The sequence below is a fragment of the Dermacentor variabilis genome, chromosome 10, assembly GCF_050947875.1.
Source record: "Dermacentor variabilis isolate Ectoservices chromosome 10, ASM5094787v1, whole genome shotgun sequence".
Taxonomy (NCBI): domain Eukaryota; kingdom Metazoa; phylum Arthropoda; class Arachnida; order Ixodida; family Ixodidae; genus Dermacentor; species Dermacentor variabilis.
Genome location: NC_134577.1, coordinates 68,250,553 through 68,277,735, shown reverse-complemented (window position 1 = coordinate 68,277,735; position 27,183 = coordinate 68,250,553). Strand labels below are relative to the sequence as shown.

The 27,183-nt window shown below is 46.5% G+C and overlaps 3 protein-coding genes across 6 annotated transcripts in view; 1 reads left to right on the top strand and 2 right to left on the bottom strand.

The window, feature by feature from the left end:
* Trs31 (trafficking protein particle complex subunit 31) overlaps positions 1-3,943 on the bottom strand; it is a 106,578-nt gene extending 102,635 nt beyond the window's left edge. For both annotated transcript variants that reach the window (XM_075672947.1, XM_075672945.1), the window contains exons 1-2: positions 3,808-3,943; positions 3,603-3,691 (exon numbers count right to left, since the gene is read on the bottom strand). In XM_075672947.1, the coding sequence (XP_075529062.1) occupies positions 3,603-3,691; positions 3,808-3,870 (152 nt within the window). In that variant the 5' untranslated portion in view covers positions 3,871-3,943. The remainder of the gene's footprint in view (positions 1-3,602; positions 3,692-3,807) is intronic.
* Positions 3,944-3,951: 8 nt separating this feature from the next.
* Positions 3,952-10,659, bottom strand: LOC142560686 (E3 ubiquitin-protein ligase Topors-like). 2 transcript variants are annotated; one of them, XM_075672942.1, is made up of 3 exons: positions 10,438-10,659; positions 7,329-9,039; positions 3,952-4,070 (listed from the first exon to the last, which is right to left on the bottom strand). In XM_075672942.1, exons 2-3 carry the CDS (start codon positions 9,008-9,010, stop codon positions 4,064-4,066), a joined length of 1,689 nt encoding a protein of 562 aa, XP_075529057.1. In that variant the 5' UTR covers positions 9,011-9,039; positions 10,438-10,659; the 3' UTR covers positions 3,952-4,063. The 2 variants fall into 2 exon arrangements, with proteins under 2 accessions (XP_075529057.1, XP_075529056.1); XM_075672941.1 differs by lacking the exon at positions 3,952-4,070 and having other exon boundaries at positions 7,259-9,039.
* Positions 10,660-11,077: 418 nt separating this feature from the next.
* LOC142560688 (integrator complex subunit 15-like) lies at positions 11,078-18,305 on the top strand. Of its 2 annotated transcripts, none has more exons than XM_075672943.1 (2): positions 11,078-12,406; positions 16,081-18,305. In XM_075672943.1, the coding sequence occupies exon 1, from the start codon at positions 11,228-11,230 to the stop codon at positions 12,356-12,358; it is 1,131 nt and encodes a 376-aa protein (XP_075529058.1). In that variant the 5' UTR covers positions 11,078-11,227; the 3' UTR covers positions 12,359-12,406; positions 16,081-18,305. The 2 variants fall into 2 exon arrangements, with proteins under 2 accessions (XP_075529058.1, XP_075529059.1); XM_075672944.1 differs by lacking the exon at positions 16,081-18,305 and adding an exon at positions 13,007-13,106.
* Positions 18,306-27,183: the final 8,878 nt, after the last annotated feature.

Here is a 27,183-nt window from a genome sequence, read left to right as displayed (position 1 = left end):
TGTGGATGGCTGGAGCCATACTTATTGAAGGGTATGTCAGCTTCTTTCTGCTGCCATGCCTGAACCACATTTCCTTCTTCGAAACCGCATGAGTTGAGAAAATTTACGGCTTGGATATGGCAAGCTATGTAGCGTTGAAGGGGTCTACTGGTTTTACGATGCATATATGTGCCGTGTCTGTCCATAAATTTTGCTTAAGAAGCATGTCTGCAAATTCAATACACGAAGTTGTGTATGATGCTTCGCTGAAGACTTAACATTCCCTTGGTCTTTAGCTATGAGAGACATTGTATTTTACATGGAAGAAAAATCTTGGTGGCTGGTGTCAACATGTTATCCGTGTTAGAAAGACACTGTCCAGCTAAGCTGTCATCATGATTCTTATTACTCTGGTGAGTTGTTCTAGTCAAGCATGGCCATTTATTAATGCGTAAAAGAATTAGGCCCGCATTTCTTATGGAAACATTTGCTGCTACTTTCATGCCTCTATGAAACAGGCCACTAAAAAATGAATTGCTCATTGCTGCTAACTCGACGGCACGTCATGTAGAGTATTTACGTAGTTAATTCACAAATGTCATAGTAGCAATCACCTGAGAGAAAAGTTTCATGGTTAAGATCGAGAGCCAATCAATTGCAAGCGATGAAATGTTTCATGATGGCCCTCAGTAGCCTTTATCGACAATATGGCACACCCCTCATGCAACGGTAGCACCCGACTGTCGGTATGGCGAGGCACCCATTCTTCACAAACCCATCAGTTCACTGCCACTTCGAATTGAAACCAGAAAGCATTGCTTACAGCGCCAACTGGAATGCCTAAAGTATTCTCGAGCTACTACAGCGCAGCTTAGATTGCCTAGAGAAGGAAAATTCAAGCACCTTCTGCCTCACCATGGCTCAATCCAGCGTTGTTTAATTATACAAACAGAGAACTATTCGTTTCATCAGTACATAATAGAGAACCTCGCAAACCTTTATAAAGAAAACAGCACAAGCCTTACATATATCACTTGATTTTTGACCCTCCACCGGGGAATTATGCTACCTTCAATATGTCTCATACTACGAATGATTGACACGTCGAATTCTTTCTGGCTGCAACCATACGGTCCAAAAGACATATTTCACAAAAAAATTTGGGCCGAGCAGCCTGTGCCAGTTCGCCAAACAGATTCGTCATGTACATTCCTCAAGCAACAAGCACCAGTAAATTTCTCAAGTGAGTTCAACGTGTAGCACAGAAAAGGGAATATATATTGATACATTCCTTTTTGTATTCTGCAAATAGCTGCAAGCCTTCATTACTAATGCTTAACTTCAAATTACCGCCACTTAATATAAACACGTGAAGAACTGTCTAATTTTGAGAAGCAGATGAAGAAGCAAGTGATGCTTGTAGAATCTAAACTGCAGTGTTAAGTCCTTGTGTTACTGCCGAGCGTTTCTGTGAAGAAATGCAAAAATTCGATATTACACCATGAACCACTCGTCCTGAGCAAACTTGTTTTAGCGGATGAAAATCAAGGTAATTTTCGTAGTTGTCATATATAGCCAGCGTTTGTGACATACTTGTTGCACCGCGGCAGCTATGGTATCATAACAAGGGTTCTTAATATGCTATGTTTTTGCGGTTGTCGATCCGCGCATGAAAAATTTGCAATGGGCTGATCTGCGCTCCTTCGGCTGGCACTGTAGCGTTGCCTTTGATAGCTGCATTGTCGTCTAAGAAATGAGCTCTTTGAATAAATTTTTGCGAATTAAGACGTAAAAATATATTTGAGACAAGCGTCATAAGTACACAAGCAGACAGAACGAAGGTGAACAAACGAAAACACCGCAGAAAGCACAGGGACACCGCCCAAACTATAGTCACTGTACCCGAACTGTAGCAGACTACAGTAGCGAGTCCGTGCCTTGACATCACGCGAGCGGCGCTCGCAGCTCCCCTGTAGTTCGTTCTCGGGGCACATAGAACACAGAACGAAAGGAATTATGAAAACTGACCCACACAAACCCAAGTTATGGGTCAGAGAAATTTCAAAGTACAAGCAAAATGAGCTACCCTCCATTCGTATTTCCGCAGCTCTTTCAGGTGCACGATTAAGTCTCCCATGATGTCACGCAATGGCAGCAGGGCATTAGAGGAAGTCAACGAGCCATGGTTGCTAATGCTGGCATTCACATGGCCTATGCAATCGGGCAACACGCTGTCTGATATCAGAGGCCACGGCTTACAACGGCTTCTGCGAAGCAGCTGCTGATGTGCCAAAGTGCTTGGCATGTTGAAGCATTGTTCCCGTGGTTGCGCCACCTTGGTCCTAATTGTGTGGCACTTAAGAGACGCCGTAAAAGGTAATGGCATAGCATTTTTTCACAGTACTCACAATATCATGAGAATGTAAATCCCACATTACATTTTTAATCAGCAATCACAGTGGAACTCTTTTTGACATGATGTCCTGTCTACGAAGTACCCAAAATCGCCGCATCTGGGTTTTTAATTTTGTGGGGAGAATGAAATAAGCAGGAGCCAAATCTGATGAGTAGGGTGAATGTGGAAGAGCAACCATATCGTTTCCATTGAGAAGCTTGCATATTAGGAGTCCTCTGTTAAGGGTGCATTGTCATTGTGCAGCATCCACCGCCTTGTGCACTTCCGATGGAGCCTTTTTCACCGAATGTTCTCCTTCAGAAGCCCTAAAATTTGGCAGTAAAACTTGCTGTTCACAGTATGGCCATTCAGCACAAATTGCTGACGCAAAATACTATGTATGTAGAGAAAGGCAATGAGCATGCATTTTGTCGAGCTACGGACATGCATAGCCTTTTCTCAGTTGTGGAGATGTTTGGCTTTCATTCCTTTCACTGCGACAATTGATGCGCCATCTTCTAGTCATGACAATACCCCTAAGTATATAATACTTTCCCAAAACTAAGAACCCAACTCAAAGATCATCGTTTTGCCACAACTGATGAAACCAAAAATGAATTGCATAAGAAGCTTGACTAGGACAGGAAAGAATGTTTCCAGTAAATATATGGCAGGCGGCAGGAACACTCAAAAGTGCTCAATTGCTTCACAAGGGGGGCTGTGTCGAAGGTGACAGAGTTTGAATCCACATAAATAACTTTCTTCAAAACAGGGCCAGTCTCGAAACTATTTCATAGCACTTCGTGCCCACAATAGGGCGTGCATATGAAACACGTTATCGGTCACAAAATATTCTGACGCTCCTAGTGATATTACCAAACAAAAAACATGTTCTTGTATTTGTCATTTCCTTCCTTCAAGTACTGCTTCTCGATAACGTCGCTGAACAGGGAAAAAGGTCGGAAACGCAACCTTGCCTAATCGTCCAGGCCACTTTTGGCCATCGTTCCTTAACTTGCCAAGGGAACTTTATATGCCTGCGGTAGCTATAAAACACAGTAAGGGAACCCAGCAGCAAAAGCGATAGCCGCGAATAAAGCGCTATGCTATCAGGTGCCATAGCTGTTTTAAAAGTATAGCGCAACAACAGTTAGCGTTCAGTCACATCTAGAATCACCGAGCCCAACAATGGAAGTCGTACCGTGCACAAAGAACTCGCACAACTCACTTTGTCTGAAGCTCGGGAATGGTGTAGACCCTGTTTTGACAGTACTGAACAATTTCCGAGAACAGAAGGCCGAACACACTGATGCTGACCTGCAGAACACGAACAAAAGAAAGTATATTACGGAGTGCGCCGACTGCTCGAGGTAGTTGCGAAGCTGTATGCGTCGAGCAAGCTCGCAAGCACTAGTTCAGCAAATTTTACTCACGTCAGTTCTGCTCTTGTTGAGTGGCTTGTCCAGAATGCTGACCCTGTTTCTCATATTAGACATTTTAGACAGTTTAACACTCTCAAACTTCACATGTGCTGTTGGGCGTCAAGCGAGACAAGCAGCAATTTTCAGTAGTTCCCGTTTCACACGATAAACTGGCGTTGATGGCGATGCCGATCAGCGTAGAATGGCGGCTACGTCTGCAGCTACGGCTCTTTCGCAGTAATATTTGCAAATCTCGAAGGCCATGTCTTCACAGGCTGCAAGCGCAGAAAGACATCGCAATAAGTCGAAATTAAGCCTTGGTGTTCGAAATGTAAAAAGTTTTGCATTGCCTCTGAGATGGCGGCATAATTTAGGCAAAGGCACACACACACACACACACACAAAAAGAAAGAACGCTGACAAAGGGGATACACACACGGTTAGACAGACGCGAACTTTAACTCTATAATGCTATTAATCTAAAAAGGAATAAATGTGACCCATAAAGAACGTAGGAACGATTTGCGGTAAGGGCGAGGGCGGGGCGGCCACGACGTGTTTGTGACTCTTGCACCACGTAAAAGCATATCCTCCGAGTCTTCCTATTACTTTGAGGGAGCCTGTTAGTGCCAGTTATGTTCCGTACCTTGCAGCAGAATTGCTATTCTTGTGCGCAGAAATTCCATATTTGCGACAATTTTCCCTGTATTATTCCAAAAAGATCCCCGCAAATTTCCCTGCACGCACGTGTGTGCGCGCGTCGTTCAAAAGCATTACTTAGTTTATTCAACATCTCAGCCTAACAGCAATACGAGAACTCAATTTCAGATGTGCCACTTTCTAATGTCGGTTCCCAACATCTCTTCCGCGTAGACAGGTCTCTAAAGCATCAACTAACACAGGTGGCTGGCAGCTTTCTTTTTTTTTTTTTTTTGAGTATCACCTTATCGAATATTGGCGCAACAAATTGCAGTTCGCGTTTTATTCCGAAACATCACACCAGCTTTTCAAATAATAATAATATTTGGGGTTTTACGTGCCAAAACCACTTTCTGATTATGAGGCACGCCGTAGTGGAGGACTCCGGAAATTTTGACCACCTGGGGTTCTTTAACGTGCGCCTAAATCTAAGCACACAGGTGTTTTCGCATTTCGCCCCCATCGAAATGCAGCCGCCGTGGCCGGGATTCGATCCCGCGACCTCGTGCTCAGCAGCCCAACACCATAGCCACTGAGCAACCACGGCGGGTAGCTTTTCAAATAGAAGGGCTATTAGAACTTGGAAGCCGGCCGACTCCAAGTTTGCCCCCGCACTGAAAAGGGTGTGCTGTCGTTGGTCAAAGTGATGGCAATGCTCAAAGACATAATTCTAATATTTACTTTATCGATCACGAGATTCCTCGCAATATTGCAAAGATTCCCTTTCGTCCGAAATTGTGGCCAAAAACTCCCCGAAAAAGTGAAAATTCCCTGCACGGAACATCACCGGTTCATGCACGTCTCTCTACCCTCATCTCTTTCCCTCCCTTCTTTCTAATCCCCTTCATCCAGTGCAGGGTAGCCAACTGGATTCTTGACTGGCTAACATCCCTGCCTTCCTTTTATCTCTCTCCTGAGGAAGCCTTTTGTCGATTATCGCCATACTACCGAAGTTGACAATCATCGCTGTCTCGCCTAGTCGGTAGTGCAGCTTTTGCACTGTAAAAAATAGCACATGATAGCACAATGCAAATCGCAACTGAACAGCACATTATTGGCGTTCTGCTGCGACAGCGTTGCTCGGGGGTTCCTATGCAGATACATGGTAAAAGGAGAGAAAGGAGAAATATTTTTTCCTTCTAAACACTGCACCAATTTCGATGAGGTTTGTAGCATTTGAAAGCAAGCTTTAAAGTCTAGTGACTGTTGGTAGCGAATGTTTGATTTGGGCCGTGAATATTTTAATAGGAGATTGTTGAAAATCGAAAAGCAAACGAAACTATGCAGTTCGCAACTCTGCAACTGAGCAAAGACAAATAATGTCACAAATCTGTGAATTTCATCTAATAGTACATATAAAACGGACAAAACTGATTATACATGGATCTTACAAGTGCCACTAATACTTTTGCGAAACCCTTGTAAGCAATGTAACAGATCCACGTAAGATATGGATATATCAAATTTGTCAGCTTTGGATACTACAACAGATGCATATTACAGAACTGCGATATTTGTTCCTGGTGCAAGAAATGTATTTGTAAACTTCGTGCTTCTGTACTTTTTTCGAGCATACCAATTTTTGGAAATTCCTTTTAAAAGATTCGGGCCCGAAATCAAAACTCCGCTTCCAACAGTTACTAGAATTGAACTTTCTCAAATTCAACAAATTTCAATAAAGTCGGCCTACTGGTTATCTCAGAAAAGTGTTCCCGTGTTTTACATGCATTAGGCAGCATCACAGTTGGGCCCGAGCTAAAGCTTCCTCTTAAAGGCCTCACTTCCGACATGCTGCCAATTTCGCAGGCCATATTCAAACAAGAGGAACATGCTATGCACAATCTAAAGTGCTCACATAAAGCCGAGTTAGCTCAGCCAACATAAATTTGGTGCATCAAGGGCGCAAAAGATCTGCAGTTGGCTCCCTAGTGACTGTTGGTTTCAACTTACCGGGGCTTGGCATCACATGATACAAGTACAGTGCCTAGAACAAGGGTACTATTCTGGAAATTGTCAAATTCTACCACGTTGTCTAAGTTGATAATGGCGGCTTCCGAGCCAATCAGAGGCTGCTGTGGGCCTCTGTCATTGGCTCAAGATGTTGCCGTTACTAAATTCAACAACATGGCGTAATTCGACAATGTCCAGAATTGCACCCCATGGGCACCAAATCTGCGACATAATGACGACCATTTTTTTAATATCAAATAATTACTACCCTTAACCATTATGAATGGACAAATTGCCACTGTATGTACAAAGACACTCTGGGGGTTCAGACCAAGCACTAAGGCCAGTGGGAATGGTAGCAAAATACAAAATAAACATCCAATAACAAATGTAATGGCTATACCATACAAGGAGCGGCTTATGCTAAACCTAGCATGGCAGATAAAGCAGCAATTTGACCATATTTCTGCCTCAAAATGCATTTTGACTGGCGAGCTTCCTGTAATGCTTATTGTTAGTTTCGATGTCTCCAAGCTGATCTGTGAGAGGTGCTGTAGTGAAAGGTCTTACATTTTTGCCACTAGGTTAACCCAACATCTTATCTTAGTGCACAAGTGCTTAGCCAACTCCACAGGAGATTGATCTTGCAGCTGCCACTGGCAACCTGAAGGTTAACACAAGGCTGCCATAGTTTAATGCAATCTGACAAGCAATACTACCGTATCATTTCATTTTTGCAAAGAAAGTGGGTGAAAGAATATAAACCACACACGTCTGCCTCCAAGGAGAGAGCCAGTAAAACATAGAGTTGATGTATATAAAAAAAGCCGTCATATAATTTACATATGTACACAAATATATAGAGCTAAAAATCATGTGACGACCTGTGCCTCCTGTGCTTATGTTTTCTTGTAGACTTTTTCCTAGACCTGTGTTCGTGGTGATGGTGGTGGGAATGATGTCGCTCATGGTGCGATGTCTCGCGTGGCTTGCTAGCAATGTTCACAGCGCCAACAACGCTGACCAGCTTTCGCCGCTGTCTTTGCCGAGCAGAGGACTGGCTATCCTCGTTCGACGACGTACTACTCCGGCTGTTCGAGCTACGGCCTGTGCCTGCAGCATACAGAACCTCTCTCTGATGCCGATGCCCAGATCGTGAGGAGGAGCCATGGCTGTCTGGAGTTCGTCCCCTGTAGCGCGCTGGCTTTGAATGCTTTCGCATGCGTGCTTGGGAGTGCCGACTCCGAGCATGCCCATCATCAGAATCGCTCGATGACCTATCACTTGTGGCATGACGTTCGAGAGGCTTACGGTCTTCCAATGGGCAACTAGAATGGCTCGGTCCCGCCTCCTGGTCACATAGGCCTGCCTGATGGCTTCCATGTGCAGAGGCATCGTCCTCGTCAGAAGACACCAGGTTGATCACGATGGGAGTCCTCTCCCCGAGCGGTTTGACCATTTCCACTACGATGCAGTCCGAGCTGTCAGAGTCACTATCGCTGTCCACGGATGTGGCAACCACCACCTCCCTTGCGACAGCGAGTCCGCTGGGGCCCGGTTGAGGTGAGTCATGACGTTCGGCAACTGGTGCAGCGCGCGATTCCAGTGCAGCTGCTTGTTCGGATTCCCGCAAGGAGCGCCTGAACCAATTGATGGGGTCCACCCGAGAGCAAGCCTCAGGGCGCGAGGAGTACACTGTATGTTGGTCGTATACAGCCATGTCATGCACTGATGTAGCAAATAAAAAGAACTCGTGGACGAAGTGCTCTGTATGCTCACGGAGGAAAGGTTCCATGTTGTGGGCAAAGTCAAGGTGCCTGATGTCTAAATTCAGGATTAACGACATGACGTGATCCATGGCAGCCACTATACGGCTTCGATTCTGCTGCATCAATGCATTCAGCTCACGATTGAGCCAGGGGACCAAACGGTGGGTGCAAGCTGGGTTCTCACGGTAGAACTCGGGTGATGCTTCGCGATACTGTGACATGCTGGGGACAGCCCACAGGTCCGACGCGTACAGCTGAAATCTCTCGGCACTCGTTGTGGCCCCTCTGGGGAGGTAGCGATTCCGATTTCGGTGAGTTGTGGAGGAGTGCCGAGTCCGTCTCTCGCGCTCTTGTCGCATTGCTTCCAGTTCTTGCCGCCGCTCGGCAGTCATCGTGGTGGCGAACCGAAACCTCCTCTCATAAACCACCTGCATCGAATACGCCGGGGCTCGTTGCAGGTCACTGACAAAGTACTGGTCATAGTCTTCGAGCGAGCGGACGCTGTGGATGATGCTCTTGAATCGCTGCTTGCAGAGAGGACATTCGGCTTTGACTTTGGCCCACTCGGCAAGACAGGCAAAGCAGAACTGGTGAAAGCAGCTGTCCGTGAATGACTTATTCTCAGGCGCTCCCAAGCAAATGGCGCAGCTATCTTCCGGGGAGCTGGTGTTGCGGCTCGACGGTCGTTCTGGCGTAGCGTCAGTGGGCCCCAGTTTTGAGCCAGAAGGACTACCCGCAGAGTCGCCATCCTGCGAGTCCCCGATGCGGTGCCACGGCGAGGAACATGCAGCAGCCATCTTAACTCTGCATACAAGTGCGGCCGAGCCTGTGAAAAGAAAAATTCAAGAACATTCAAGTTCTTTCCAGTATGGTTCCGCCATTCATTTGCATTAGTTGGAAAGGCCAGGTGATTTGCCCTGTTTGGCTCAAAGTGATTTCACAGCACTCCCGAGCTTTAATTTACTCATGCATTACACTTTAAAGCGAAGCCAGGTGAATGGGAGTGCTTGGCAGGAGACAAATTTGACCTGTCTTCCTAGCTGCTGTGATACCACATACCTTTACAATGACCCTGCCTTACCTTACAACATGAATAATGCAATAATAGTCAGTTAAGATCGAGGTAGCCCAAAAAAGCAGAATGTATCTTGCAGTGGTGGAGCATTTAACATAGAATCAGACAGTAGTTAAGATCACATCGCTATATGCTATAAGTAATGAAACAGACAGCTACTGGAATTTGTGCCAACTTTATTACAAAGAAATTAAAAACAAGCAATGTTACGCACAAAAGCTTTAAGCCCGTGGTACTCATATGAAAATTCAGATCAGCGCCAACAAAACGCGATTGAAATAATGCACCAATGTGTCTCATATAAAGGTTGTCACTAAGAGGTTCAAAGTACTTTGCTGCTTATGTGTAAACAAGGTGTAAAACGTGATTCTATTATGGTGAACCTAAGCGCTCTGTGTGTGGTCCAATGAAGAATATGTCTTTTAATCTACCATCATGCTACCACCAACGCGGGCAAACACACGGCTAACGATAGCGCTTATAAAGCGAAAAGCTACAAGGGTGTTACACATTATAACGCGCCTTTATCGGGCAGGGATATTATGTGCGAGAAGCCATTCAATAACTCGAAATGTCTTAAGCTAACGGTCACAGAAGAACACACACACGGGGACAAAAGAAAAAGCCACGTCGAACAAAATTTCACGGTAGTTCAAGATGTGCTGCACATCGGCACGCTATGCTGCGAAAGCTCTCCGAACGCGAGAGCCTTGGTGGAAAAATCACCCGAACTTCTGAAATGAAATTGTGGAAACCCGTCGCGAGAATTGGCATGCTGCGATATGCGCTGATAAATCTGCAATCATGGTTAGAAGCAAATAAGCGGAGAAAAGTGGGAACATCAAGTGTAACACCAAACATGTAAATACTCCGGGTTTTGATCAGTCTGGCTGCGTCTTGATCAGACGCTGCTCACAGTTAACCAAAAAAAAAAAAAAAAAAAAAACTACGTTAAGCACAAAGTAGCGCGAAGCATCCTACAGGGTGAGAACTTCGTGGCCATGGTCACCGCGTGTCACTTATCGGTATTTCGTTCGCCGAAAAAGTGGTTTGATACCCCTGTCAGGCAAACTTAATAGCTTATTTTTCTTGCGCGAAGAGCGAACCAAAACAGCGTCGTAAAGGCACAGACGAGCAGCTCGTACTTACAGAAGTCGGTTAAAAACAGGTTCACATTTGGCAAAAGTTCACAGGCTGACAACTGCTAGGTACAGATAAGTAACGTTCACGGGTAAAAAAGAGCATACAACGCGCGGACAAGAGCAGCTCAAACTCTTAAAACGCCAACAGTAGGTAGGAAGACACGCACTCGAGAAATACAAAATTTATGCTGGCTTGGATAGGCTGCGTACGTCGCAGAGCCACGGACGGCTACTGCCACCTTCCCGCAAATACAATGACAATCTTGCGGTTGGGAAGGGCACGACAGCATCATATTGTTATTAGGTGCTGTTCAACTTCATGACACTACAGCAGATTTTTAAATATGCATGAGGTTTTGCATGACCTTTGAGTGTCTGATGTTGAGCTGAAGCAGCAGCACATGGAGCCGTCATCTCGAAGGCCATATATTTGTGTCATGCATGTGCCCTATTGCAGGCGCGGCAGAAACCAGACACGTAATGCTGCATTTTTTTCAACGACAAATGAATAAGTGGCTCGCTGCTTAATGCTGACAAATGCTTCAATATAAACTTCAATTTAAGTCGAAATGCCGATGTGGCACGTCTAACGGCCAATGCTGCCGGTCCAATACATTGACCAGCCCAAGCAGCAACAACAGTGACAACAAAACGACATGGCGACGTCCAAGTGGCTTGCGCTGTTATGGTAGTAAGTGCAGTTTCTTCTTGTGCAGCAAAAAATACAGCGCATGGGTTTCGACTCGCTTAGAAACGGAAACGAGTCTTCGAATTCTTCGGCGTCAAAGTAGTCCAGGATGACGGACGTTAGGGTTTCGCTACGGAAGATCGAGTTTCCCACCGTTGTCTACAAAGCGCTCCTGCAGATTCAGAATCTGCTGGCCAACGAGGGCCGCAGCCCGACGTACGCTCATGTCGCCAAGGAGATCGCCGAGGAGTTCGTTTTCCAAGACTACGGTCAGCGCCGAATGACACCCCAAGCGCACTCCTCCGCGGCGCAGCAAATGCGCCGGCCGCGAACGCGCAAGCTGCCTGCGATCCGTGAGCTGCAGATCATCGAGATCATAGCGAGTAGCTTTCAGAACGCCAAGTCGGACATGTGCCAGAAGGTCTTCTTCATCCTGTTCCCCTCGGCCGACCCGAGTGTCATGGACGTGCGTGTGCCACTCCTCTCTCGTCTCGTCTCCCTCTCTATCGCGCTCAAGAACCACAACGTCCTCAACTGCGTCGGCTTCTGGATGCACGTCTGCGGCTGCACCTCGGAGCCGTCGCTGCTTATCGTGCGTCACGTCGTGGGCGACTACCTCAGCCTCATCCCCAGCTCGGCCGAGATGCTCAAGGAGCTGGCCAACATCTCGCCCCTGTTCTGCGCCAGCCTGGCCACGTCGCTGACGCACATGACGCCGACGAACCCGTCGCGCGACGTCGTCGACCTGCTCGCCTCCTGGGTGCGCGCGCAGCCGCTGCTCTGCTTCACGCCGATGGAGGCCATCCCTCCGCAGCTGTACACGCAGTGCCTCCAGACTTTCATCCCCGGCCTCGTTGCGTGGTGCGTGCTGGCGCCGCTGGGCAAGACCGACGCGCGGACGGTGGCGGAAGACGCCGAGCTCTACTCGTACCTCCACTACGCTCTGCTCGAGATGCTGATTCGCGCGGGCCAGGTGACGCCGCGCGCTCCGATCGTGTTTCCGTTCTTGCCGAGTCACTACGTCGTGCAGGTGGTCGAGACGCTGAAGCGGGGCCTCGCCACGGCCTCGCCTCAGGGGGCCGAACTGGCCCTGAACAGGCTCGGTCAGGTGCTGCAGGCAGCGTTCGCGTCCAAGTGCGTACACGGTAACCTGGACGTCATGTTTCAGACGCTGCGCCAGCTGCCGTCGAACAGGCTTCTGAAGATTGTGCTCGCCCGTTGGGACGTGAAAAAATACTGAACGCTTCTCATTTCGTTTGTGCCGAGTGAAGTGTGACTTAAGCATATGGTAAGGCATTCATTGTGGAAATACGATGTGGCCTACCCATTTCTTTTTGAAGCCACAAAGACTTGCCAGTATTCCCATAGCTGTTCTGTGGCTGTCTTGTGTTCATCATGAAATGCTGTTTGTCATCTCATGCAATGCAGTGCACAACTTTTTCTCCGCTACTGGCAATTTGCAGGTACTATACTCCAGTCACACAGGGGTGCTTTCGACCACACTTAATTGTGAATGGGATAGAATGTCTTGATTTGAATTCAATGGATGTGTTCCAGTACTTGCCGTAGGCGGCAAAGTAGACGACAGAATGGATAGCAGACATTTCAAGTCTCATTTTAATTCTCACAAAGACGTCAAAGTATACAGCTTCATGAAGACAGCACCGAATTCAAAAACGATGCAGGATATTTTCCTGTCCAAACAGATTGGCTGCTGAGCAGAATGCCTGGAAAGCTAACAGGAAGGTTGTCTGTGCACAAGAAAACATAGACATGCTATCCTACTCTTTTATTGTAAGCTACATCGTGTTTATTGTGGGTTCACAGATGCAAAAATTTAAAATACACAAATAACATGTTCTTTTCGCAATCTTTTTTGGTGCTGCAGGCTGGCGCCATGTCACAGAAGTGTCTTCCAGACGTCTAGAAGCGTGTTCCATTACATGGCCGTAAAGCTGTCTCAGCCGTCTCCTTAGCCGTCTCCTTAGCTGTCTACGTAGACTGTCTCCGATGCTGGCCGAAAGTGGAACACACCCACTGTGTTACGCAGCTTGCACAAAGGAGCCGATCGTGATTGAAACAGCTTCGTGCGACTCATGTATAAGATCCATGACAGTTGCTAGCGCCAACTTGCTGGCACTTTCGGTCGCGGTGTAATGCAAAGACTTCTCTGTTCTGGTTTTGGTTGCCACTAAAGAAAAAGGAAACACATCATGCAGACTAAAATAAAGTCATTTCATTGTGAAATCGCTCACAAGTCACACTACTACTGTTGGACACAAGGGCAGAGGTGGGCGTTCAGTGGAGGTCGCCGCCTGATCTCCATATCGTGATAGCTAGAGACTGAAACTTTAGGCAAAATGGCTCTGTTTTCCTTACCTTGCTATTGTGCCCATTTGATATATCAGCACGAATCAGGTCGTTCGAAGCACTTCAAACATGGTTTAGTTGTTCCTGTAAGTGCCTACTTCAGCGTTCTTTTCTAATTTGGTGTTTGGGAGCCTAGAAAGGCCTTTTTCCCCAGTGTTAAAGGCTTAACAATGCAGTTTCAGTTTCGTTTTGTTTGCACACATCTTCAAGCTACATTTGCTGTCAACACTAATGCCTGTACTCAACCTTTAAAATAGCAACACCTTCTAGAAACGTTTTTGCACCTTGGCGTTCCTTTCCCCAGATTGTGAAATGACTGCAGTTGCTTTCTCGCTGTATCATTTGCTGTGTTTTCTCTCACTACTTCTTATTCACTGCTGCATGAAGTGCAGCAGTGAAAACAAAGAAACTGAAAAGTGTGCTGCTCTGGCAATTGACCTATGAGTCTTAAGTCATCGTGGTCTCATGCTAATCCTTAGATGGACGGGCCATGTTCTGCCAGCCATGCGGTGTGGGGTTCTCACCCATACTCTTGGGACAAAGGAACGACGACACAGTAGTGCAAACAATCACAATGACATTTATTGCACCTTTCATAGATCAATGCCTGCTAGCCGAGTTGCTATCCACAAAACATGCCGATGGGCGCGCGACAAATCGCGGAAGTCCGACTCACCGCGACCGGATAGCGAGCGAATATATTCGCCCCTTGCTGGATCCCAACGCCTGGTCGTTCGCGCGTACGGTCACGCGAACGGTGGCTCTTTCGCACGAGGCCTCACGAGACGGTCTCGCAGAAGCATGGATCGACGCACGCGCGGCACGTCCGCTCTGCTTGCCGTTGCGAACCAAAGAGGCAGCCTTATCCTTTTAGCGCCCAAGTAACCCCGCCTGTAAGCGGCGTTAGCAGCGCAACACTCGCGCCATCTCTCGTACTGCGCTTCAGCCACTCCGACCGCCGCGAGCATCACGGCATCACGCAGGCCACGCGGCGAAGCCGGATTGCAGGGGACGGGAGCTATGCGGGAAAACAACATATCAGGGGACGCGTGAGAGTCGCGCATCCCCACAGCGGGAAAGAGGTGAGATTCCACTGCAATGCTGGGCTCTCCGAGAGCATTGCAGCCTACGAAGGCCTTGTTCCACGAGTGCATTTATGTATGTAGGTATTTATATATGCATATACAGTAGGCTTTCGTTAATTTGACTCTGGTCTAGCCGATCCAGACTGGAGGGCCCCGGCCGGTGCCCATGCATTGCAGTGGGCCCAGACTTCCGTTATTTCAATTCTAAAATTGGCCTTCGCCGGATAACTTGTAATAGAGCAGTCAGCACACACACCTGAACCCTCTGGTAGCCCCACCAGCGACCCCTTTAATGACGGCATATGTCCCGGCGGACCTTAGGGGACAGTGCATGTGTTGAACAAACGTCATCTCTCGTCGGAAACGCCTATTTTCGGCACGCCCTAGAAAGATTTACAAGCAATAAAGTTAGCTCACAATGTCTGATTACAGTTCTTACCTGGTCCTAATGCGCGCCTTTCTATTTTTTTATACAAGAAAATTGGATTGCACCTGCGCCCAGTGCAATTGCGCCAAAAACAGAAGTCGCTTTCGCAACGGTCGTGTGCTTTACCGACTAACAATAATGTAATGCGGCGGAGCTGACTTTGGCACATCAGGTGGCAAAGCTAAATTTAGGAAACCAGTCGCCTTTGTGCAACAATTTCCCTTGCTAAGAAATCGGGTGCGTGTTAGATTTCTACTTTGTTTAGGAACTTTATTGTAATCCTTAAGTTTGTTTTCTACTTTGGCCATATAGAAGTGGGCGCGTGTTTCGTTCGGGGTCGTATCAGAAATGGGCAAATACTGCCAAATGAATCAGCAGTATGTTGAGGCGTCTTCCCTGCATCTTGTTTAATTCGACCAATTTTGTCGGTTTCTTCAGGGTCGATTAGTGTGTGTATATATATATATATATATATATATATATATATATATATATATATATATATATATATATATATATATATATATATATATATATATATATATATATATATATATATATATATATACACACAGACACAACAATTTGCCATGGTGTCAGTTTTAAGCCAGCTTCCTGAGCAGGTTTCACACCTCGGTTTGTTTCTAGCTTAAAAATAAATGCCCTTTTTTATGCCTAAAGTAAACCGTAGCGCAGTGCGTTAACGTTCAACTGAGGTTCATGCCCCCCAAAAAAATTTTCACGCACGTTAGGGCATGTAACACTGAATATTTATGTCCTCAACCTGGGACATCTGAGGGTGCTGGGAATTATATTTTACATGTAGCGAATTGGCGACTACAGCAGTGACCAATGAGGTACGGCCGGTTTGTAAACACGTCCGGTCTTCTGTTGGTCAGCGCCAGCCTCACAAGTAGGGTGCTTCTTGAATAGCGTGCTCAAACTTGTGGTTGTTGACTAAATCAACGCAAGACCTTTCAGAGTTGGGCGTGTGAATGAGGGGTGCAACATTGAACAGCGCAACTATAATCCATGAGCAGAATGCAAGATTATACACTGGCATAAATGTTCTTTGCGCAGGTTGCGTGCAAAAAGAAGCCGCCTGGTGCAGCGTGAGAGAACGGCATAGCGCCAAGGAAATAATCGATGCGCCCAGCCATCGATATCTATAGGCAATCTTACTTTTCCAAAAGCTTCATGGACGAGAAAAAGAAATGCTTCTATGTAGATTTGTGTGCAGAGTTTGTTTCTGCTAACATTCCTTGAGCGAATGTCCAATCCGACCCTCAAAATCTTTTATCAAGATATTACAAACAAAGTACGCCATCAGAGTAAACTCTGCGTAAGGACTACCTTCGCCTTTTGTTTGACGACATGACGAAAACATCTAAGAAAAAAATTGGACACTCGTACTTTGGGGAATATGTGGGAACCACCATTCTATAGATTAAGCCGCGTACATCAGCAGAATATTGCTTGCACATTTGATACTTGGGAAGCTGAAGGTGACAAACCAATATTTTTTTTCTTTTGCTCTTCTCAAACACCCTCGAGAAAACGGTGAGATGAAGACGTACTTTGTCAACACTTCGTTGAAGTCGCTTTGTCCATCTAAATCGACGACAGCAAAGTTTTGCTACCGCGCACCGATGCAGTATCTTATGCACAAGGTGGTCTCACTTCTGAAATTTTTCTACTCGCCAATGCTAAGCGTCACTTGCCTGGGTCACGAGTTGCATCGTATTTGGAGGAAGTCGGAAAGGCGTTGAATGATGTGCACGTTCTGATCGTTGCTGGAAGAGCTGTGTTCCTAAAGGCGCATGTTCGGGCTTACAAGGAACAGTTGCTGGAAGAAGCACCCGAGCCAGAAGTCGCACGCTGCAGGGGGTTAAGAGTAGTCGAATAATACCGCAGGAATTTGCGAGTGTGAAAAGTTATCAATGGTTTTGCAGCAGGCGAGAGCGTGCGGCTGAGAAAGGCTCAAACTACACTGGGTCAGGAGGCCCTTCAGGGAAACTTGGAGGATCTGTGTGCCCACACCACATGCTTGGCTGATACGATTGAGAAGCTTCTGTAGAAACCTTGACTCAGAATGTCGGTCTGATTGTGGCAGCGCAGAAGCGGGTCAGCGCCACACCAAGGAGACCGGTTTCCAAATGAGTCTGCAAAAAGCTTCAGTCAGTCTCGGAAAAGAGCACTGGGTGCTTAATGCTCAAGGAAGTGTCGGAAGTTCTCAAGTGTCCAACACTCTGTAATACCAAAGGATGTGGAACCACTTGACATTCCGTTTTACAAGTTTACGCTGCCTACATCTGTGGGCGTCGAGTGCTCATTTTCTGCATAAAAGCCTGTATTGAGCGACAGAAGGCACACATTTATGCCAGAAATCCTCGGAATGGTTCTCGTTAGCCACAACTTCCATAAATTAGCTGTGGTATAAATTGAAATGTAGAAAATAAAGAAACTAAAAATGGATGAAAAGATAACTTGTCGCCGGTGGGGACCGAACCTACGACCTCCGCATTACGCGTGCGTTGCACATCCAATTGTGCTACGGAGGCAGCTATCGATCTGTCTACTAAATTGAGTATTTATGCTTACTAAATCTAGCCCAGGGAGTGTTAAACAGCGCCACTCAGACCCAACGTGGGCGGATGTGGAACATCCCTTTTTGCCCGGTGGTACCACGTAGCATGTGAACCTAGAAGACCAGGCCCGTGGCTCATAAACCCTCGTATGCTACCTAATGACGTCAAAGCTACCAGATTCGAGACCCTCGCTATGAATGAGCGCGAGAAGAAGGGGAACCAAGGGGCTCAATTTTCGTTAATTATAATCATATAAAGTCAATAGTCAATGAAGCCAAGGAAAGTGTTAATCATAATCATATAAAGCCAATAGTCATGAAGCCAAGGAAAGCATAGGGGAAAGTAGCTGCGGCTGAAATTGAAATGTCCATCGCTACTCTGGCGCCATCTCGTAGCCATCGTCGCCGCAGAGCCCGTATTGCACGGCACTACAGTTAGGCTTTCGCCACCCTTCTCCTCCGCTCTCCTCCTCATGGTGCCACTGCTTCATCATCATCCGCTTTCCTTCTCGCGTGCTCTTCGCTATTGTCGTCCTTCATCCCCCGCTGCACTCCGCGGTCGCTCTTTCATCCTTCGGTGTGCTCGTTCGCTCGGTTACGAGGGACGCCGAAGCTCGCCACAAAAACGGGCGCCTAAGATCTGCGCTGTAAAAGAATGCATGAGTTTCCTATCTTGTAAGCAATAAACTTTTAGTCGTGAGGCAGCGCTCGTGTTACGTCTTTCTTCATTGCCCCGGTTGATTCGTTCGGGCTGTAATAATGCAGATGTACCGACTCGCCCAGCTATACAGTTACCGTACTCTAAAGAAAGGCTGCAGTTTCGCCAGAAAGGCGAAGCAATATTATGATAGCGAAGTATAAAACAATTGCACGAAGGAAGAGCCTTGCCGTATAAATCCGTGTAAGGGCCGCACCCGTGTGAGGGCCGCAACCTCAACCTAACGGTCAATATTAAAAAAAAAGATCCAACCGGCGTTAAGGCTGCATGCCACCAGTTGTTACGGGGACGGGGTTCCGGCGACCTTCAACAGCGTCGGCTTGGAGCTCAAACGAGGCTGACCATCGGCGGGGGTTCGGCAGGGAAGACGAGGTGATGTAAAAACAAATAACAGAAGTTTAATACATCATTACGGGTGAGCGGTGCGCTCCAAGACAAAAGGTAGAGAAACGTTCGGTGTACGTGCTGTACGTGCGATGTCCACCATCCGGGCAACCTCATTCTTTCTTGTTCCCTGGTAGCGGACCCTGCCAGGACACAACCGACACAGAGGAATACGGAGAAAAATCAATTCCTGGCGCAGATAGGCTCAACGTAGGTCACGTCGGGTCAGCCCACACAGAGGAATAGGGAGACAAACGGCTCCCTGGCTTAGAGGTGGTGAACGGAGGACAGAGGAGAGTAGGATTTTGCACTGACGCATAATCCCGTCGCACACACCCGAAGGGACAAGTCTTCTTCATGTTGAAGAGTGGGACGATTAGGCACGTCATGTCTCAGGTGTTCGGCATCCGTTCCATTCATTGCCGCACAAAGTGAACCGCAACACCGAGAAGCAATCGCGTTCGGTGCGCCGATTCCGATCGCGCTCGAGAGCAAATTTTCGCGCGCAGCGTACGGTAGCATGTCGCTACTAGATGTCGAGATAAGGCGATCGTGGAGTTTCACGGCGGATTGCATGCTCGCAGTTGGAAAAATTGGATCACATGACCGGGTCCTACATATACGGCTCCTCAAAATCGTGACAAAAAAAAAGGGGGGCAGCCCTTACACGAGTCCATGTGTTATATTATTTAGGCCATATATACTGCAGTAAAGATTCACTTGCCAATCAAAGTAACAAGCATAGTGTAATGCAGGGACCATGTAAACATCTGAATATCTCACTGGGCGACCACGAGCATTCGCTGTCGCAACGCTTTTAATCTTTCCGTCCCTTTTTCCCTTTCCCCAGTGTAGGGTAGCCAACCGGGCTCAGTCGTGGTTAACCTCCCTACCTTTCATTTTCTCTCTCTCTCATGGCATGACGAAAAACGCCGGCAGCGGGAGCGAGCGGTTTGTACAGCCACGCATTCCCTGATGAAGGTCTCCCCTTCGATCTCCAATTGCCCCTGCCCTATGCCAACTGATTCCAACTTGCGCCTGCAAATTTCCTCGGTAGGTACCAGATAGCAAGTATGAATGTGTTGCATGCGCGTGTCCTACCCTTGACTTCCTCTTGCCTTTTCTTATATACAGGTGTTCGAATAATGTAGGGCTAGATAATGTCACATTTTTATTGCTACCGTCTTTGTCCCAGTCTTGTGTGACGTAGCTTTTCTCGAAAAAAAAGGTTTATATCTCCATATGGCACAGGTGTTATAACTTCGTGCTGCTAAGGGCAACTATACTAGCATGACCGTGGGTATCCAACAAACTCTCATAAGTAGCCTTATGACAGTTAGGATAGTATGCCTAAAACAAGCTGTTGATGAGAGTGTTTACCAATGTTTCGCTAGTTGTGACGCCCGGATCGAACTAAAGGAGTTCGTGCATATTGTACATTGATGGACATGTGTTTCTTCACTATCTAACTGAAAGAAGCACATGAGTGAAACTTGTGTTTGTTCAATTTTAATCCGCTTCACAGTGCACCGAACTCTTCAATGGAGGTGTGGCACTGGTGTGTTTGTATACATATCAGTTTTAATAGTGCGTGGAGTAAACATTTTGTAGACATCAAAATGCCAAGAAGGTGTGCGTGACAGAATAAATTAACTTCTAAGGTTCTCATACGCTGCACCAGGGCGACTGCAGTGAAATGAACATTTTCAGGATCGCTTCACCTATGTCTTTGATTACAGTGCCTGGGCGAGAAGCCCACCTTACAAAGCAAATAAAAGAAAAAAAAACGTTTTGGGAGGACACACAAATAGTGCACTGGCATCATTATCAGCCCACTCTCACGTTTGACTACAGTGTTCCCGAGAAAGGTGCTCTTTATTTCGCGCCAATACGAATACTCAAACGCGGCGAGTTCTTTCTTTTATTGCACTTTATCAGTGAAAACGGGATGGTTACCTTGTTTTGGTGGAGGTTATGACGAGGACCCTTTCATTCGAGCGCACACACTTTGTAACGGACATGAAAAAGAAAAGGCCAGTTCCGCATGGTGGCGACTGTCAGCCTTTTCCGCTAATGATAAACATTGTCAGGTTAAAGGGAAACAATCAAGCGGCAGGAGAGAACACAAGACAGCCATAGAACGTAGAAAAGAAAGGGTTATGCAAATGTACAACATTTCAACTACGAATCGATTAGTTCCATGCTACTCGATTCGCAAATGATTTGCGAATCCACTGTTCGTAAACGTTGAATGTTCGCTTCTGTCCTATTGTATGAGATTAAGAACAAGTATAGTAGTCTGGACTAGGAGCGCGAACATAATACTTGGACGCCAGAGAAGGAATGGGAGAAACACGGCACATAGTCTCGCGGGGGGAGGGGGGAGGGAAAGGGGTGGAGCAAGTGCGAGATGTGAGGGGAGATCGTCCGGAATGGTTATTGTGTTAGGGAGCCGCGGCGGTTGGTCAGAGCTACAGGTATTCAGGGAATACACAGGGCATATAACTTCTGCTCAGTAATTTCCCGTGATTCAAAAAGAACGCCTCGTTTTTAGGCAGCCCATATAAAAATTTGTTTACTCGATTAACACGAAAGATTTTTTTATTGGGCCACTCTCGTCCCATTTGCATCTGTGTAAACTGATGAGGCAGTGCTTACGTATTGTCTCCTTCGATGAGCAACACACTTACCTGCATACGGCGACGTTGTGTTCTCATTTAGAGTGCAGCTCTTGGGCGCCCGCTCCTGTGGCGAGCGTCGGCGTTGTCCCTCGCGGACAACCGAGCGAACGAGCTCGGCGAAGGATGAATGCGAACGCGAAGCCCAGCGCGAGATGAAACACTACGACAGCGAAGAGAGCGCGAGGAGGAAAGCGGAGGAGGAAGGCATGGTGAAAGCGTGAGAAGAAAAGCGCAGTGCCGCGCAAGACGCGCTTTGCGGTGACAATGGCTAAGAGGTGGCGCCAGAGTAGCGCGCGTCGTCTGCACGGAAACAAAGCGCCGCATGAGTGGATGTCCGTCTGCGGCGGCCGCTGTGAATCGCGCCCGCGCGTCACCCGCGCGCCGCCTCTCGGGAACTCCCGGTTAGCGAGGCAGTTGCGCCACGCGCCGCTGCGTTGGCAACGTGCCGCACGATACAGATTGTCCGCGCCAGCCAATATATCGCGAAGTGAAAACACGTATGCAGCTGCTCTCAAATTTCGCATTAGGCAGTGTCGTAATCGTCGGCGAATTATATTTAACGCAGTCACTGCACTGGTACACCAGATAGCCGAAAGAAGTTGTTACTCCTTTAAAATATCTGAAGGATATGGGGCGGCCAGTATCGAACGGCGTTACGTGCATGTACCGAATAGTGTAAATAGTGCCAGACGAATTTAATGCAAACACTGTCCTTATAGTGTTGAAACTAAAAGATATGCAATATTCAATTCGATAATCGTTTTTCTCAGATATGTGATCCCACTCGCAACGTTTAGCTACCCAAACACCCTTACAAAAAAATGTAAACAAAGGTGACGAAAAGTCAGAATTACGCGTATGCACTGCAAGTTTGCCTTTTATTGCGTCGTAGTTCCTATCTCAGTTATCCGCACTGATGTTGGCATGCCTGTTAGCGCCACGGCTAAACCGCGGATATTCAACGGAGCACTTGAATCTGTGGTATATCCTATGATGGCAGCATTCAACGTTTTTCTTGCACTAGACGAATTAAAGAAAGAAGAAATAGAAAAGAGCAGTGGAGAGTGTTCAGAACAACGCGTGTAACAGGCACATGAGCTTAAGTAACATTTAATTTATTTTTCGCGGAAGGTAATTCAAAGGTGATGCGCAAAGCCGCACAAGAGGTCTCTCGAAACTTGAATTCTATTACCTGTTGAGCTCGTTAGGCCTGTTGGTTCACTTAAAACCATTGTAAAACCTTAATACGCAACACAATTGTTTATTGCAGGAGTGCTCGGCATGGCCAGGCACTCCGTAATTTTCTCAAGCAGTATAAGAGCCCACGTATTATCTCCTACTAGAGCTAGTCGCTGGAAATGGGGGATCTGGAACAAGTGGCCTAATCATTTATGTGACAAGACTGTGGGAAACAAAGTAAAACAGCTGTTGGTGGAGGCGAATACCTGTAACTTTTTTGAGACTTGTTTTTCACCTTCTCGTAGTCATTTAAATCACCCGCTACTCCAACAAGACGATCTGTTCTTTGACAAGCTTACTACCTTATGTGCTTACATCATAAAAAAGAAAAAAAAGTGCAGGGCTCAATCAGACAAACACAGCTAACATTGCATTAACCAAGTGAATTCTATTTCGTTGCTGGTGTAAATTTTCGGCAGCGGCGTAATCGCGTTGCTACAGAAAGTTTACACAACCAGTATGACAAAACACACTTGGTTACTGCAATATTAGCTGCGTTTGTCTGATTAAGCTTTGCGCCACCAGGTGGCTGCACCGTGCAGACCGCTCACGTTTACGCCTCCGCTCCTCCTGCAAAACGCCCAGTCAGCCTGCGCCTACCGGAATGCCGGTCAAGCTAAAACTCTCCACTGGGGCAGTTAACCAGTGGTTGTGAATACATCGACGTCGTAGTAGCCGCCATGTTAGAAGGACCAACACGGTGATATGGTGGCCAGAGTAGCACGGTTGTGCCGACTGCGAGTAGTTCCCTGCTTCTCCGCATCACGACGCAAAAATGGCGCTCCTGTCAGTACAACGGTGCTTCCGCGCGCGTCCTCCTCCTCCTCTTCCATCCACAACGTAGACATCGCCTATTTCAGCCATGATGTATGCTCCGAATACTTGCCGAGCGTGCGTAAAAACAGTTTGGAGCGAGGATGTCGCAATTGGAGCTGAAGTTGCTGCATCCATATAATTAAGTCGATGTCCTTCGCCTTTGCTAAAGCTTTGCGCATCCCCGCCTTTGATGCCGTAACTGGCAACATTTTTGTCTATTTCAGCAACAAGCGAACTTACCTTTCTTGCAGGGTTATAGTGCAGCTGTCTCGGTTCACTGCCCAGAAACTCGCACGCATCCAATCGAACTTTATTAAATGTGACGTCAGTCTAATTTCGCACAAACAGAAATCGCGGGAGCCGTAGAGCATTTCACTACGGGATCCTGTAAGCGCGCGGTAACACGTACGCAAGTGCCAACACAGAAATCGTCGAAGTCGTCGAGTTTGCGCAGGCTTCGTATACGCACATGGATGCTGTGATCTCTCCGAGTTTCGGCAGTCTTAATCGCGTTGTGTGATCGCAGTCCCAAGGAATGCTTCGCATTTCTTTTCTCGGGTGCCATGTTACAGAGATGAACGGGAGCGTTATATCACTGCATCTTAGGTAAACATCTCTTAGTCAGCCACGTGATGAAGATGATGAAGATGATATGTAGTGTTTAATGGCGCAAGGGCCAAGTGAGGTCAAAGAGCGCCAAGGCAGTGATGATGAGTACACAATGGACTAATGGCTGACGTGGCGTGGCTGTATAGAGGCCTAAAAGTGAGAGCTATAAATTGCTTGCAATATACAAGGAATAAAAATATGAGAATGACTCAAGTAGGGTATGCTATAAGTATAGAATGTGCAACAAGTGTGTGATGGCGTCACATGCATAAAAATGGACAGGCGATTGTTGATGACGAGTAGCACAACAGCCTCGGCGGGTCCCTTGAGCACAAGGGCCCGGAGGCATGTGCTATTACAAAGGTTGACATCGCAACAGTGGCCTCTCGCAAGAGGCCGTGTTACGAATTTCTTGTACAGGAAACGTGGAGCGTGTCAACGTCGTTTAAAAAGGCTAAAATAGATTGCATGTCAAATAGCGGTTCTCTGCCTAGAAACAGTGCCAGGTGAAGTGGCGTACATTGAATATATGCTAAGGGGGAAGAGTATTTTCCTTCGACGTGTGTTTCGCGACATTCTAGAAACACATGCTGAACACTGAGTTCCCCACATCTGCTACACATTGGACGTTCACCACCAGTGAGTTCACCGCACATGAGTGAAATCGCTCTTCAGGAACTGCTCTCAAAAGTGTCCTTCACACACAAAGTGGTGTCCGCTGCTGCTGTCGTCTGCGCTGAGAACACTGCTGCTTTAGGCGCTCTGACTTTTATTTCAGGGCGAAGAATTAAGTGTGCGTGTTGATCTTTCTTGAGGCCGAAATACCGCGACTAATTGGTGCAGAGTACCGGTGATTCGGCCTCGGAGATGAGCTTCCACTTAGCTTGCCGCCAACTTTTTTTTTGTCGTAGAAGTTTTCACATATTTTAGCAACTTCTAAACACGCAATGGCAGGGACCTGTAGCTCCTCACAGCACAAACTGACGGCTACACATGTTATTTTTTTACCCTGCTTGCTTTGTTTGTGGCACGCAGTCTGCTACAACCACCAGACGACAAGCACCGCTCAGCAGCATTCTACTGAGCTCAGCGAAATTTTTGCGCCACGAGTCAGTGAAGTGGTGATCTACGCTCTAGACGGGTCGGTCGTCGGTCGGCAAACTTTAGCCACCACAGCGGTGAGAAGCTGCGTCCATGACGTCCCGCGCAAACTATATGCATACGTGCTATGGAGCGCTGCTGCATACATAGTGCCAGTCAACGTCCTTCTGCTCCATTCTTAGCTCACGCTAAAGAAAGCTACGGTGTTCAGCACATGGATCGTTGTTTCTCCATTTAACAGCCGAGGTATGCATGGCACCGGGACCAAAGCGCGAAATTATTTAGTGCCACAGTTATAATGTAATGAGCTCATTCTAATGCACTTTAGGTTGCACGGTCAAAGGGAACATATTGTAAATATTAAACCCAACAACATTTCAACGCATTGAAATAAAATGTGGGCTGCAAGTTAGATTTAACGTACGCGACTTCATTTTAGAGGTCACAAAGGGCCCATCGGTGTGCCAATCAAGTAGCACGAATTCCTCTTTTTCAACTAGCTCATAACTCTCCGAGTTTGCGCTTCTAACCTTCAAATATAAAATCACGAGGGCAATCGACCAAGGTTAGCTGGTTGGAAGTGAATTTACATATTGAACACAAGCCTTCTGACACCATTAATCACCAAATTCTTATACATAATCTTGAATATTACGGCCTAACTGGCCCGTCACTTCAGCTGATCTCTAGCTGTCTAACCAATTTCACTCAAGTTGTTCAGATTGACGGCAAACTCTCGTCTGCTAAGAACATAAATCAAGTTGTTCCTCAGGGCTTGGTCCTCTTCCCGCTGCTCTTTCCACCATTTATTAAAGACCTGCCTAATGTTCTGACTACTGTCGACTGTATCTTATATGCAGGAGACACGACTCACGACTATTTTTACTTACGCTAATAATGTCAACGAGCCATAGTGAAAAGTTAACGCTGATCTACATAACTTCATAATGTCGAAAGAACATGTTGACTATCAAGCCACTAAAAGCACTTTTTGTGGTTTTTCATTTCTTCCCCACACTAACTTCGAAATCTATACCTGTGTGTCTTGACGACGTTATACCTAGATCTAAGAGCACAAAGCTTCATGGTGTAGTTTTACACAGGCACGTGAAATTTAATCTTCATGCGCAGTTGCTTGTCCGTAACATTTCTCTTGAAATACGTGCTATAATCAAAACCCACTCATTTTTTTTTCAGACGCACGTTATCCATTCCCTACGCGCACATTCCCAGCTATTTATCTTATTGCGTATCAGCATCGGGCAACACAGCTCAGCAAACTTGAACGCCTACAAAATCAAGCGCGTCGTCTCTTGACTTTTAGCCACTACTTATCCAATGCAACGCCACTTTATTGCAGTTTACACATTCATCCTCTTCATCAGCTCTTTCAGTTGAAGTTATCAATTGTGGTATACAAGTTATTTCATAACAATGCAGACATAGATGGCTTTATCGTTGAAATGTTTTGTAAATACTAACATTACTGGGTTCTCTGAACTCGATAACGGTCTTTTACCTAAAGTGCGCACAAACTGCCTTAAGTTCACTACCAGATTTGCGGGAATCACACTGTGGAATTGTGTTCCAAATACCAATAAACCATCAGCCACGAAAGAAGTATTCAAGAACCAAGTTAAGAAATATTTTATACAACTCTCTTCATCCTAACAACCGGCTTTTGCGATTGTAATAATAATAACCGACGTAGCAATAATACTACATGTTATATTGCTCCCATTTTGTTGTATTGTTAACTGACATTGGTCATTTATTACAGAAGCTTTCTTTGTCATTTTTGTCCTAGTAAACGGCATTATACTTTGTTTTTCGCACTGTTCATTACTTTTTCAAATTGTCTGTAAAGTTATTGTAACCACTGCTAGATGTATATCTCGTTTTCCCCCATTTTTGTTCATGTACGGGAGTCCCCCTGACAGTTTTCAACTTCGGGGCTCCCTGTGTAGTATTTATTTGTATATACGCTTCTACGTAAAACTGACATCGTCGATGAATAAACTGGAACTTGAAAACCGGGCGTCAGTCAC

Coding starts and splice junctions, on each gene's coding strand:
- LOC142560686 (XM_075672941.1), bottom strand. CDS start 9,010: ATGGCTGCTGCATGTTCCTCGCCGTGGCACCGCATCGGGGACTCGCAG.
- LOC142560688 (XM_075672943.1), top strand. CDS start 11,228: ATGACGGACGTTAGGGTTTCGCTACGGAAGATCGAGTTTCCCACCGTT.